General features: G+C 41.3%; 1 protein-coding gene across 9 annotated transcripts in view; it reads left to right on the top strand.

Moving 5' to 3' along the window:
* Positions 1-15603, top strand: part of rasgrf2a (Ras protein-specific guanine nucleotide-releasing factor 2a) — a 48666-nt gene that overhangs the window by 17445 nt on the left and 15618 nt on the right. For 6 of the 9 annotated variants that reach the window (XM_082541439.1, XM_082541440.1, XM_082541438.1 and 3 more), the window contains exons 7-16: positions 3869-4062; positions 4747-4856; positions 8146-8264; positions 8354-8517; positions 10081-10147; positions 10252-10379; positions 10464-10546; positions 12456-12704; positions 12890-12982; positions 13066-13574. In XM_082541439.1, the coding sequence (XP_082397565.1) occupies positions 3869-4062; positions 4747-4856; positions 8146-8264; positions 8354-8517; positions 10081-10147; positions 10252-10379; positions 10464-10546; positions 12456-12704; positions 12890-12982; positions 13066-13574 (1716 nt within the window). The remainder of the gene's footprint in view (positions 1-3868; positions 4063-4746; positions 4857-8145; positions 8265-8353; positions 8518-10080; positions 10148-10251; positions 10380-10463; positions 10547-12455; positions 12705-12889; positions 12983-13065; positions 13575-15603) is intronic. The other 3 variants (XM_082541444.1, XM_082541441.1, XM_082541442.1) reach the window with 1 other exon arrangement.

Here is a 15603-nt window from a genome sequence, read left to right as displayed (position 1 = left end):
TGATAAATGAACTGGTTCTTTTCTGCACTTCCTGAGTAGTCAACAAGTTGCTTCATTCAGTCAAGCACTTTTTTAATGCAAGTGCTTTTTGTCTAACATTCACACAAACATTCATATGTCCAATGGATGCACTGAAGAGCAACTTAGGAATGGCATCTTGCCCAGGAATATTTGGCATGTAGACTGCAGCAGTGTCAGGGATTGAACCACCAACCTCCTAATTAGTAGATGACTTACTCAACCTCCTGAGCTACAGCCACCCCAAGTTGCTGTCTGAAATCTTGATTGGATAGAAGGCACGTGGGTAGAAAAAGCATGGAAAAAAGTGCCGGTGTTAATGGGTGAGTTAGACATGTTGTATATATTTGAGTGGTAGAGTAGAAAGTGCTGTACAAGAATCTCTCCATTTTTCATTTACGATGGTCAAGGCTAATGATGAGAACTGAGTTTCTGACAGCAAGACAGAAAACAAATAGAAGTTTTAAGTTTGGAAACATGAAGCCAGCAGGAGCTTTCACCGGGAGCGTGTTAATGGTTTCTTTGTTAGATTCACTGGGTTGTTCACCATTAATGGATGCAAACTTCTACTATTACATCCTAAGGCATCTGAGGAAGAGCTTTTGGTGCAAATGAACTAAAGTGCAGCATGTGTCATCAGGTGCCTACTCATAGCATATCAAAGGAGCAGGATTATTTGCAAAGTTTTTTTTTTAGGTGAATGCAAAATTAGATTGTTTAATGGATTTTTGTTTTGGTCAGAATGGGACAAACAGGGATCGATCTGCAAATTAGCAGAAGACATGGGATTGATGCAGGAATGCTTGAACAGATAACTTGAAAGGGAGATCAACCAAACTGATCACTTTATCAGGTGTGCCTGTCTAGTTGTGGGTTGGACCTACGCTTGCCTTCAGAACTTCCTTAATTCTTCATGGCAGTGATTCAACAAAGTGCTGGAATTCCTCTGAGATTTTCACATTTACACAATAGCAGCATGCAGCTGGTTGCACGTTTCCCGTTTTCACCAAATCCCGAAGGTGGTCTATTGGACTGAGATCTGGTGATTGTGGAGGCCATTTCTAGTACATTGAACTAAACATGTAATGTGATGGGATGAACAGGGTTACCAAAAGTACTGAAGCAGGCTGTGGTCCTAAGGAGCCCACAGTGTGCCAAGAAACCATCCTGAACACCACCATCATCAGCCTGAACATGGCACATGATAGATGGCAGGACAGATGGCCTGTGTGAATTGTGGGCTCACTTTCTTGTTCTTCACTGACAAGACTAACACCCAGTATGGTTTTCTGCTGCTGTAGATCATCTGCTTCAAGGTTTGATGTGTTGTGTGTTCAGATTTCAGAAATACCTTGTTTGTAACAAGGTGAGTTACTGTCGCCTTACTATCAGTTTGAAGCTGTCTGGCCATTCTATTCTGAAGTCATCAACAAGATATTTTTGCATCGCGCCAGATATGTTCTCCACTGGCCATTTTCCATGAACCCTAGACATTGTTATGTAGAACAATATCAGTGCATCAGCAGTGTGTGAAATACTCAAAGCAGCCTGTTTGCAGACAATAATCATACCACGCATCAAGTCACTTAAATCTTGCTTATTCAATACATTGTTTGAATTTAGCAGGTCTTCTTGACCATGGTCACGTTGATAAATGCACTGAATTGCTGCATTATGATTTGTATGAAGTAGATTAGGGGTGCAACGATATTCGTATCGATATTGAACCGTTCGATACAGTGCTTTCGGTTCAGTACGCATATGTATCGAACAATACAACATTTGTAATTTATTTTATCAATTTTCCTTCTGACGATGCTGTCTGTGTTGAGCACTCAGTGAATCTGTGTTCGACTACTCCGCCTAGGCTGCACTGTCCAGCGCAGATCCAGTGAGCGCTCAACACAGACAGCATAGTCAGAAGGAAGAGCGCAGGGCACCTCCCCCACCCTCATTCAGATCTGGCGTTTGGAATTATTTTGGTTTTCATGTGACGTATGACCCTGAAGGTAAGCGAGTCATGGACTAAAGTAAAACAGTATGTTGGATGTGCCATGCAATGCTCAATTACATTGGTGTGAACTAGTGTGCTAGCGCAGTTAGCTCGTTAACGTGTTGGCCGTCTAGCCCCATGCACAGAGCGATCGGCGGTAGCTCGTTAACGGAGATTTGCCGTGTTGTGGCATTAAGGTCATTTCAACGAGATTAACCTGAAAGCACTAGTGGGAACACAACGAATATGACTGCACATTTACGCCGACATCATCCTAGTGCAAAGACAAGTGGAAGCAGACAAAAAAAAGCAAGCATGCTACTAACTTTAGCTGAGTCATTTAGACAGCTGTTAGCACATGATTCTCCTTATGCTGCTGAGAATATAGCCCAGAAGAAGCGGATAGTATAGCTTTTATTTTGGAAAGAGCCATTTCTCTGTAATAAACTCTCTTTTCCAAAGATGAGTGATTCCTCAATCAGATACAGGGCTTGCAATATCGCTAGCCCGATGTCCCGGAGCTAGCGATTTTTTCAGTCGGGCTACCAAAATCTATCTCTGCCCTGCCCGTTGGGCTATTGTAGGAAAAATATATGTCAATGCTTTTGCATTCTTTCAGAAATGTAGCTGGGTAATTATGTCATTGGCATCGGTGAGCCACTGTCAATATGTGACATATTGAAGTCGCGTTTGAATTTGCGCTCGTTTTTTTGCTTTCACTTTGCAATCGTGCGAACTGTGTATAGAGAGCGACAGTACTGATCTGTGAGTGATGATAATTTGTGCACCAATTCCTCTGACATCGTCTTATTAATCGTTAGCTTACTATGCAAACATGACAAGTGAAATCTCCCGCAGCAAGCTTAAACATGTGAGAGGTTGATCGCACAGAGAATCGCTGAGCTTATGTGAGTGAGTGTGTAAAAGCATTTCAGTTCTGCTGAGCCAAATAAGACAGGTCAGGGTGAAGAAGTGACAGCCAAAGAAAAGCTTACCACAAAACGGAGAAGTTATGACAAATCAGACTATAAGGCAAAAAGAAAGTGCAGCTTTATGGTTTCATGGACAAAAGAATTTCTGTGGCTGCGATATGACGAGCTAAATAACCAGGGCTGCACATAAGTGGTCCGCAGGTGCGCATTCGCTGTCAAAATAAAAAACACGCACAAGGGTTAGGGTTAAATTTAAAAACTGTACTTTTGAGTTAAAATATATATTTATAATTTTAATAAATGACAAATTAAAAAGGCATGAACATTTTTTTGTATTGAAAAAATATCGAACCGTGACACCAAAGTATCGAACCGAACCGTGAATTTTGTGTATCGTTGCACCCCTAAAGTAGATATGTGTGGGCCACAAATAAAGTGGCCCATTATTATAAATCACTTGTTTTTTTGCTTTTTATAGTAGAACAACCTTTTGATAATACATTGTGTAGTATGCAGTATGCAAGACCTGAACTCTTCAATGGCATGCATTTTAAGTTCTCTTTGATATTTGGACATATTGGGACATGATGAATGTAAAAACAAAGAATTACAAGATTTTTTTTTCTACCCGATTTTTGTTTCTGAGAAAAATGAGATCCACAATTGAGGGCATTTGTTTTAAATTTCGATAGAACAGTGGCAGTATAATGTCCTCGTAAGTGGATAGCATGCCCTTGTAGAGCAAAATTTAGTATTTGGGTCTAGACAACCCAAAATGTGATGTCCACCACATGTGGACGCCAGGTCCTAGGAGGTTAAATATACATCTTGGATTTTTACATGTGATCTTCTTTTTTTTTTAAGCTTAATAAAATCTAGAAAACCTTCAATGATGTTGTCTTTTAAACTTCTTTTTGACACCCAGCGGACCTGTTTGACATTCTACTGCCGATGCTGAACATTTACCAGGAGTTTGTGCGTAACCACCAGTACAGTCTTCAGGTGCTGGCAAACTGTAAACAGAACAGAGACTTTGACAAGCTGCTGAAACAGTATGAATCCAACGCAGCCTGCGAGGGTCGGATGCTGGAGACATTCCTCACTTATCCAATGCTTCAGGTACTTTTTACATTAAACAATGTAATCCATTAGCTGCTGTTATAAAAACTATGTAATATGCTTAACTGTAAGGCTTAATAATTTGCAACAAACACTGATGATACAATAAATAAAGACAGCGTTATATAGTCAAAGTATAATATTTAGTCATATAACATGGTTACTTTTAAATGCCTTGACCTGATATATTTGCCCTCATATACTGATATACTGTGTATGAGCTCAAATGGCAGGATAGTAAATTTATTTGCATTAATCTAAATAACTTTGTTTTTTCGTCATTCAAAGATCTCTAATATCTTCGTTTCAGTCTGTGGTGGGGCGTGGTCTGCAGTGCCACTGCAGGGGAGGCAGACACCTGAGCGGCATCTGCAATCACGCCTCGTCGGCTTAAAGGCTGAACTAGGTCCTGCAGTGTTGGTGTTGTTGTGTGTGGCTGCAAAGCTGCAGCCGTCTGAAGTGTATTGCAACCGTATTAATAATAGATGCTGAAAAGCATGAGTACATGGTTTGGTCTGTGGTGGATCTTTCACACAGTCTCTTATTTAAAAAGTTAATTTCCCATTCGGAACTTTTTTGGAATAGCTTGGATGGGATTTCATCGTTTAACCATTTACAATTAATTCTTATAGAAGTGCTGTGTGTATTTCACAAATAGTCACATGGGTTTTTTTTACATTTTAGATTCCCCGTTACATCAGAACTCTCCACGAGCTGCTGGCGCACACACCTCATGAGCATGTGGAGCGCAAGAGTCTTGAGTTTGCCAAATCCAAACTGGAGGAACTGTCAAAGTGAGTGTGTGCTTATGAATACAGTTTAAGAAAATGATTGTATTGATTAAATACTCAGACTGTTGTTGAATAATAATAATAATAAAAAAAATATGGTTAGCTTGAATCAGTTATTTGGTTTCTGAGGTTTATATGAACCACATAAACATGAGTTACCAGTGTTCTGCTTAAAATTGGCTTCACCTGCAGCACATAACTGCCTCAATAGCCTCAGTACTGATGTAGTACATGAAAAGTGACAGTGCACTAGACTAGAGCGTGCAAAAAAAAAAAGAAGAGATAAAAACAACAACAGTGTTTGAAAAGTAGTGAAAGTTCTTAAACTCTTCATTATATAGAAACAATTACCCCATATTAGATTTCATATCATATTAGAAACAAAGTGGCTATTGAAAGGAGAACGGTAAAGATTTTATGCTGGCAATAATTAGGTGGAAAATGAAATGAAAGACAAGTATCTACCAAGCTACTTAAGTGAAATGGCAACACGCCATCTAACAGAAGTTAAGCAATCTCTAGATGTTGTTTAAGTAGTAGGAGTACTGTGAGTCATGTTGTTGCTTTAAAAAGTTACATTTCTCAGAACAAGAATGCTATTTTAAGACATTGTTTTAATCCTGAGAGCAGTGTATTGAAAGGTAATGGTTTGCAATTATTCTTTAAAAACTGCAAAATGGGAATCTGCAGGTTTAAATTTTGTGAGAGAAACCCATATATTTCTGATTTATCAGACACCTCCAAAGAAGCAGCGTGTGAAGTGCATGCTGATGATGTAGCCAGTAATATAACAGCAAAACCTTCTAGGAAAAAAAAATAAACCCACAAACTGTATCAGTGTGTTCCTCGTAAGTAAACTATGGAATAATTATTCAATACTTATAGATCAGAAATAAATTAATTTAAAAGTTTGGGAGTAATACTTGGGCCAGGCAACCAAATCAACAATGTCAAGCTACAAACAAGCTTTAAAAACATTTTGGATTAGAAACCAGTCATTTTTAATTTTGGAGGTTTATATGTTAAGCTTTGATGGATGTCTGGCTGTGTAATCTTTGTACTTCTATGAAATTGCTGTAGGCAAACCTGAGTTCGTGGATCGAATTAGGTTGATGTCTACTCTTCGTTATAGTCAGCTTTCAACAGGCTTTAGGTGTAATGGTCTGTGTGCAGCAGGCAGGAGTAGAGGACCCAAAATGCAGATTTCTGGAGGCAAACATGGAGGCACAGCAAAAAAACCCAAAACGCTGACTAAACTGAGAAAACAAATAACTAGCAGCCAGGCTGGCAGACACAACACACGGCAGAGAATGATGGCAATCATAGATAAATCAAGGAAAACAGAGGGCTTAAATACAGAGAGTGATAACGAGGGAAATTAGACACAGGAGGAGAGCACAGCTGGGAGTAATCGAACATGACAAGACCAAGGGGAAGCAAAACTGAAAATATTAACATGGGACGTAGAATGGCGATGCAGACCTGACACTGAGATAGAGACATGAAAAAGGCATAACACTGAATAAAGGAAAGGCATATTAAACAGAACCTAAGACTGGAAATCAGGAGATACTAAAGAACTTAGGGCGCTAGAAATATAAACAAACAAAATAAAAACTAGACCTAGGCACACTAACATTAGCCATGAAGGAAAATATTTTTAAAGAGCATGACTAGCAGACCAGGGCCCTGTGCTTCGTACGTCGCTTACTACATCCAAGATCAAATGAAACATCCAAGACCAAATCATCGCGCTAACTCTGAGCTCGCTATTCCGGTTCCCCGAACACACCTGTTGTTGACGATTAGTATAGCTGGATGAAGTAATGTGAGATCACTGGGTGGCCCAACAGGGGCTACGCATCGATAGTAGAAACATTGATCGGCAACCCTTTGATTGGTCGGCGAAAATGTCGAAGGAGCGCGCTCTGTATTTTTCGGCAGCAGAGCAAGAACTCTTGAGTGAGGGATTTCAGGAGTTTCAGAGTTTAATTAAAACGCAAGGGAACACTGCAAAGGCTGCAAAAGCAAGGAGAGAGGGCTGGCAGAAAGTTGCTGACAAATCAAACTCGTAAGTAATTCAATAATAACAATAATAATGGAGTGGATTTATATAGCGCTTTTCAAGGCACCCAAAGCGCTTTACAATGCCACTATTCATTCACTCTCACATTCACACACTGGTGGAGGCAGCTACGGTTGTAGCCACAGCTGCCCTGGGGCAGACTGACAGAAGCCAGGCTGCCATATTGCGCCATCGGCCCCTCTGGCCAACACCAGTAGGCGGTAGGGTAGATTTATCATATCACACCATATTATCCAATATTATATTACATTATATTATATTATAATATGTTATATTATATCCCCTTTCACATTAGAGCCACAACAGGACCCACTAGAACATGGGAACAAGTAAAAGTGAAATATAAGAATATTCTACAGAATGGTAATATTTATCACTTATATTGCTTGTCGTCTCTTGGAAAGAGACCCTGGAATACTCTGTTTGTTTGTTCATAACAGCAACCAAGAAAAGGGCAGAGCAAAAAAAAAGACAGGTGGTGGTCCTGCACCCCCTCGTCAACAAGTTGGTTAAGTAAATAATACCCTCACGGGAAAATCGATATCTCTCTATGAGCACACTGTCGCGCTGAGCTAAAGGATCCTGTCTGTCCCGCAATATACGCTGAATTCTGAGGACTCTCCTTATCAATCTTGCACCTTCCGCAATGGGTTGCTCGCGTAAACGGACAGGATATGACTGCGACAGACTTCCCAAATCCACCTTCGCTTTTATAGCCGTGGTCTCTCATCTTGATTACACGAAGTAATTTACAATTACTACTCTGAAATATGAATTACATCTGTAATAATCACATACATGTAATAGAATGTTAATAGTACATTTCCCTTTTTTAGGGAATGACCTGTATGTATCTGTGTGAAATCAATAAAAGGATCAAGTGCTGCATTATCTTTAGTTACATTGATGTTATTTATTTATGGTGAAACAGTGGTGGAATATCGCTGTTGCTTTCGTATGAATGACGCGGACATACCTGCGTGGCCGCGATCTAATCCTGTTTACATAAAGTAAACCTGCTCCCCAGCAGGTTTACGCTTACGGCTCTGTTGCTATGACAGCAAGTCCCGGATGGGCTTCGGGGAACCGAACGATCCAGGATCACGCGAAATCGTCAACAATCTCATCCAGCTAACTCACTTAGCGCGGTACGAAGAACAGGCCCCAGAACATCCATTGTCCATCCATCATTGTTTGTTTTGGCAGGATGATACATGATGAAGTCAGCGACACAGAGAACATCAGGAAGAATTTGGCCATTGAAAGGATGATTGTAGAGGGCTGTGACATCCTTTTAGACACAAGTCAAACTTTCGTCAGACAAGGTGAGCTTCTGTCTTTGTATTTCATGCTTTACCAAGTCATGTTATTCCAGTTCTTAATCAGTTTACTCATTCTCATTGTTTGTGGGCAGGTTCTCTCATCCATTTACCATCCAGCAGTGAACGGGGTGTTCTCAGTAAGGTGCGCCTGGGCTCTCTCTCACTGAGGAAGGAAGGAGAGCGACAATGTTTTCTCTTTACCAAACACTTCCTCATCTGTACCCGAACATCGGGAGGGAAGCTTCACTTGCTCAAGGTCAGCTTCACCTGTTCACAACTTTGCATTTTATTTATTCAGTGGGCAGTGCCCTTTGGTTTGAAAACTCTTTGCTAAGGTAGACCTAACCAGCACTGATGCATTAAAAGTTTTAAACCACTAAGCATAATATCAAAAATAAAACAATAGTAAAAGCCAACTGGTGGTCTTTAAAGGTTCAACAATTATACCATTTTTCAAGGTTAAAATGAGCAAAATCAAAATGAAAACTAAAAGGAGCCATCTTGGTTCCATTGTGGTTAGCATGTTCATGAATATTATTTCCCATCAAAGCAGAAAACTTGAATGCCTTCCTTGCTCTGTTTTTGCATCAGCACACACAAAAGATAACGGTCTTGTGATTTAAGATAATAGGGAAAAATATTAAAGGAAACATATGCTAATTCCCATCTCAACATTTTTATTATTGGAATCTTCCATGATTCATACTTCAAAATATTTTTAACTCACACCAGGCTTTGGTGTAGCCCCTCAGTTTGCTATCTGTCTGATACAAACCATATCTATATGATCCAAGCCACAGACTTCTAGTAAATGGTCGGTATTTATATAGCGCTTTACTAGTCCCTGAGGAAAGTGCTTTACACTGTCCAAGTCGGGGCTCGAACCGGCAACCTTCCGATTACAAGGCGAACTCCCAAATCTTGAGCCACGATCGCCTTCTCTGTTAGTTGCAGAGAACACAAGGATGTCTCTAAGTGCACATTGTACCAGGACATGTTAGTTCGCAGGTTGATGATTAATATTGTAATTGCATCATCAGATTTGCAGCTGCATGTTCTGGACACTTGGGTGAAGAGAGGAGCTGTGGTGGTGAGTTGGATCAGGTGATGGGGGAGGATGCTGGACAGACCTGGCACACCCAAACATATTGTGAGGGTGTGTTGGGAACGCCTGGCAGAGGCCCTGATCTGTGAGATCTATAACTCCCACCTCCTGCTGAACTTCAAAAGCATTCCAAGGGAGGCTGGGGACATTGAGTCCAAATGGACATTGTTCAGCACCTCCATTGCTGAGGCTGTAGCAAGGAGCTGTGGCTGCAAGGTGGTTGGTCCCTGCCATGGTGATTTTGGCCAAACCAGTGGGGTTCTGGAAATACTGTCTGGAGCTATGGGGCAGCGTCTCTGATTTGGCAGACTGGGGTGGTGGTTCCTCTCTTTAAGAAGGGAGACCAGAGGATCTGCTCCAACTATAGGGGTTCACACTACTCAGCCTCTCTTGGAAGGTCTATGCCACCGTACTAGAGAAGAGAGGATGTAGATTAGTTGAACTTTGAATACAGGAGGAACAATCCAGTTTTTGTCCTGGATGCAGTACACTGGACCAGCTCTTTATCCTTTCAAGGATATTTGAGGAATATTTGAGGAAATGTTAAAAACAGCAATCAGCTGCTTCCTAATTTTTTATTTAGAAATGTTCATATTATAATATTAACGATTATTTTGAATTTTTACTTTGCTTTTCCCTCTTCCTTTGGGAAATATTCTTCTAAATAAAAAATGACATAACTAACTTAAGCTGTGTTTTCTCTTCCAATAACAGCAGGGAGGAATGTTGTCCCTGATCGAGTGTACTCTGATTGAGGAACTGGATGCCACTGATGAAGACTGTGAGTGTCTTTCTTCAGTCATTATTTCCTTTTTCCATGCATAATAGCTCAACTGAGGTGCGACTAATGTTTTGGTTTGTTGTTTGTTATTTCCGACAATGCAGCAAGTCAAGGATTTAACCATCTGGAGTTTAAAATTGTGGTTGAGCCTCCTGATGGTCAGTCCTTCTCCATTGTTCTCCTGGCTCCTTCCCGCCAGGAGAAAGCTGCCTGGACAAGTGATATCAGCCAGGTAAGAAGTCAATGGTACAAAGATGGAATTGAATTTACCTACCTGTGGCAAGGTTTCATGCTTTTTTTCTGCTTTGTGTTTTAGTGCATTGATAATATCCGATGCAACGGCCTGATGACAAGCGTGTTTGAGGAAAACTCCAAAGTTTCTGTGCCACACATGATCAAGTAAGAAAAAATGAGTGAAAAAGTGCAGTATAAATAACTACAGTCGTAGTTGGAAGTTTATATATTTGTCATGGTCATAAAAAGAAGAATTGGTTGTACAACTCTGAATTTATTTTGGGAGTTTAACAATGTTAGAACTACTTCAAAGAAAGTTTCACTAACGCTGGCTAACAGCAAAAACAGAAGCACTTGTCCGATAGAAAAGTTCAGTATATGCTCAACAATTCACCTCAGTATTGCTACCACTGAATGGAAGTGAACTTAACTGAGTCATTGACTCATATTGGACTTCTTTCACAAAGATTTACCAGAGCCAGTTTTATAGGGGGAAAAGCCTATACTTTGTTGACTGCAGTTTGCAATCTTACAGAATCTAGCAGTGAGATGTTGTATCTTTAAATTAACAGTACTGTGCTAAAGTTTTGAACCATTCCTGATTTCTTAAGATTTGCAATGACAATTGAAATAGAATATGGGATGAACCAGACTTTCACGTCATCATGTAGTATATTCTTAACATCCTCAAGAGGACATCCTGGGCTTTCTATTGATGCCACATTTGTGGGGGTTGGGGTACCAACGCATATGAACTCTGTTTTAACAATAACAGGAATTGCAGTTTTTTTTTTTTAAGTGATCATCGTTTTCAGATATTGTGATTCTATTGCTAAAAATCTGATTGTTTCTTCAATTTGAGAGCCTAAACTTTGTTTTGGTAGGATTTCAGAAATAGGGTAATAGAGGAAAGGGTGAAATTGTGGTAGGAGACCCAGACCCAGAGCTGTCAAGAGATGTTGTGAAGGAAGGCCAGACATTAGAACTGGAAGGTGAAACACTCTGGAGAAGACCAGTTTTTGAGGCACCCAGGTTGCAGTCTAGGGCTCTGAAGGTTTTAGACATGTTTAGAAAGGGAAATAAGAACTTGTTAATTCCAATTCACACACTCTTATCTTCCAGAGCTGTCCTTGTCCATATCAACCTAGGAGGTTTTCATTTTGCCCAAGCTCACTGTCCTCAAAATCTGGCATGTCTTCCTCTGAACTTTCACCTCTGCTGTAATGTCTGGCCTTCCTTCACCTCACCTCCTGATAGCACTAAGTATGACTCCCTTCGACTGTTCTACATAAAATCCTATGTGCCTGACTTAGTCCTCTGTTATACCATCCGTGGTCATTGTCAGTGCCGTGGGTGACATGACCTAACAACCCAGGTTAAGATGAATATTAGGTATGGACATTAATAAAAAAGTTATTCGTTAAAATATATGTTTTAGTGTTCCGTTTTGTTTTCATCATCTAACTGTTTTAATATTCAGTGAATGGAAATTTTACCAGAAATGCTGGAGAACAGCCTGCAGCATCTGTTGTAGTTTTCAAGAAGTCTCACACGTCTCCTGAGCAATCCCAGCTTATTCTTCTTTGACAAATCTGCCAAGCAGATACAGATTTGATGGTCTCTCCTCTCCCTTCCTGTGCAGGGTTCTAGAGATAGTCTTCTTCAAAACTACAATTCCCAACTTGGCTAAATTACTCACTAGTGTCTTGGCAGTTGTTATGGGGTCTTTAGGCACATCTAAGTTTTCTTTCGCTTCCAACTTCTGAACAAACAGAACAGCTTGTCATCTCTCAAAAGCAGCACATATATTATCAACTACAGATCCTATGAAAGATAATATATGGTTTAAGCTGCTGCTACATGCTGGGTGTTTTTCTGGTGGAAAAAGTCAGTCTGTGCAGCTGCAAATGGGAGAACACCAGGGCTGCACAACACTATGGCTGATTAACCCCCCTAAACATCCATCCATCTTCATCCGCTTTATCCGGGGCCGGGTCGCGGGGGCAGCAGCCTAAGCAAAGACACCCCCCTAAACATTCTGATTTAACCTGACTGTGGTATTTTCTTTCTGAAGGTCTGATGCTCGACTGCATAAAGACGATGTTGACATTTGCTTCTCAAAAACGCTCAACTCCTGCAAAGTCCCGCAGATCCGATACGCCAGTGTGGAGCGCTTGCTAGAGCGTCTGACAGACCTGCGCTTCCTCTCCATAGATTTCCTCAACACATTCCTCCACACTTACAGGATCTTCACCACAGCTACTGTGGTCATCGACAAGCTGGCTGACATCTATAAGAAGCCATTCACCTCCATACCTGTAAGGTACATGTCATCATTTGTAACAGGCATCCAAATATTCATGAATCCTCTATGTATTTCCCCCCCTTCATGTTTAGCACGTATAGCTGCCTGCAGCACGTCTTTCCATTTCCACATTTTGTGTTGCTCCTTTCATCCTCCTCATTCCTTCCTTTTTCCATGCTCTTTTTGTTCTGTCACTGCCCCAGAATTGAGCAACATTCATGTGACCGTCTGTCCATCATGTCACTCTGTCCTGACTACAGTCTGAAGATCACACAACTTGCACTGGACCAGTCCAAGTAAAGACCCTCAGTAGGACTGATGAATCATTTGAGTGTGTTCTTGTCAAGCACTGCACATCAGCTAGTTTCCTTTCTCTTAGATCCCTGGAGCTCTTCTTTGCAACCAACCAGGGCGTGTGGGGAACTGACCCTTTGAACAACAAATCGCCAAGGCTGTGCCGCAAGTTTTCCTCTCCTCCTCCTCTGTCCATCCCCTCTCGTACCGCTTCCCCTGTGCATTGCCGAAAGCTCTCCCTGAACTCCCCTATCAGTGTGAAAACAGGAGCCCTAGACCTGTCCACCACTCGTTCCTCTTCTGCAGCCAACTCCCCAACCTCTAGTCACAGCCCATCCATTGCCTCTCCTCCACCTGGCTCTACCAGAGCGCCCTCTGGCTTTTCCTCCCCTCCACCCACCGCCACAAGGTCTCCTAGCCTCCCCCAGGCCTCTGGGGTATCCTCACCACCCCCTGTCTCCACCAAGGCACCGCTGGATCTCAGCCGTGGTCCTAGTTCCCCAGAGCTGAGTCCAGCTGCAGGGGAGGATGCCAGTGGAGAGCCGCCTCGCATTGATGCCTTCTGTGGGAAGCTGAGGCGCAGCTTCCGCAGGGGTGGGTATCTGCAATACAAAGACATATGAGTCACACTCTGTGAGACCCCTATATCAACACATTTGTAAGCACATGCCTGAGAGTCAACTAGTATAAAATAATACATTAAAAACAAGTATGTTTAAAAATTTGTATCATCTGTTTCAGAAGTAGTCTTACATTTTTCTCCTCTAATGAACTTTTTCTCCTCTAATCATTCATTTATTCCTGATAAGGCTTGCCCACCTAAACAGACTCAGTGAAAGACATAAATGGGTCACCATTACCCAACACAGGAATAATCGTGCTCTTACATCACCATCTGGCCACAGCTGACAGCCTGCTCACTATAAAAACAGCACTGAAGCATTAGATCAGAAACTCTCTAACAAACAACAAGGAAGAGAATGACAATAAGGAGATAAAGAGAGCTTTCTACTTTGCTATTGACCCTCTCCAAAGTCCAATAGCAGTCAGAAGAGCAGCTTGTAATCCACAAGTTCAATCATTCACATGAACACTCTGTCTGGTGTTCATTTGAAGGTTGCTTTCTTTTTTGAATACATAGCTTAGTTATCTGTGGAGCCTTTTAGATTAAAAATAATAACAATTATAATTTTCTAACTGTTGGTACGATTTCTTTAAACTGTCACAAAAGATATGTAGAGCTGTACAATTAATGCAGACATGTTTTTTTTCCTACCATCAAAGTGTTTTCCATGTAGACTTTTCTTGGGTGGGTGGGTGGAAGGGGGGGGGGGGGGGGGTGTATATTAATGGTTTAGCATGTTTAGCATTTTAGGGTTGTCTGAGACCATGATCAATTTACTAGTAGACAGTCCTCACACTTTTATTTTGTAAACCTTCACTTTTATTTTTACAGCAAACCAGTAAGCCACTGGCCTTGTTATATCTAGTTTTTCCCTACCAGCAGGCAGGTTGCTTTTTTTTGTCACAGCCAGGCGGAAGCTGACTGTGTGTTGAGGGAATAATGGACCCAAATGCAGACAAAACGGAATGTGGAACGTCACTTGAATTAACAAAAGGCAAGCCGTTTATTGAGGCTAATAAAAAGGTGCAAACGAAGGGGCAAGCTAAACTGATGCAAAACTAAACTTAGAGCTGATTGGAGCTGATTAGAATAATGACACCACAGGGGAAGTGAAACTAAACAGAATGAACATGGGACACCACAACTCTTCAAACTAAAACAGTTATATTCCTGTTTTATGACATGACATGACATGACATGACATGAGCTTGACAACATAGGACACGCAGACATGAAACGCATGACAGGCTAAGATGCGGACTTAACATGGTGCACAGACAAGGAACATGAACACTGTAAAAACATACAGAGGGAAAAAGGGGCTGGAGATGACACAGGGACATAAGCACAAACAGAACAAGATGACTGGGGGGGAAACAAATGACAGAAGGAATGGGTCACAAGGGGAAAACGTGTAAACAAGAGGAGGAGATGGGAGACAAAGACTGAAACACATGAACGGTTAGGGAGACTTAAACACAGGGGGTGAAGATACATGGCAACCTAAGCAAAATAGAATGAGCTTTAGCTAACTAAATGAGACTAAAACATAAACAACGAATATCAAAATACAAGGAAACTCAAAACACTGGGTCACACAGCAATTTTTTATTGGTGGTCTTTGATGTCACTTAACTGCCTCTACAGTCTCTTGACCCATGTTCCAGTGTCTTGGATTATAGGTGGCCATGACTGTCCTTGTTCTGCTCTGGGGTTTCACTGCAAACTGGAGGACCATTCTATCCTGAACCTGCAGCAGGCAGAGAACAGGTTTATATGCTGCCTTGAAAAGATTACTAACACTGCAGAGCAGAACAAGGGGGGAAGAGGGGGGGGTCTTAGGGACTAGGAAACGTTTTGTATCAGAGACAACACAAACTTCAGTACTGTCATGACTAGGTTCAAGCTGTTAATCCCCTCATTATCCCTGTTAATCAGAATATCATTTTTGGTTTTTCTTACATTGTTTTCCCCAGTCTTAGGAGTCAGGCAGCAAAG

The sequence above is a fragment of the Aulonocara stuartgranti genome (assembly GCF_965226115.1).
Source record: "Aulonocara stuartgranti genome assembly, chromosome: 7".
NCBI lineage: Eukaryota > Metazoa > Chordata > Actinopteri > Cichliformes > Cichlidae > Aulonocara > Aulonocara stuartgranti.
This window is presented reverse-complemented; position numbering and strand designations above follow the sequence as displayed.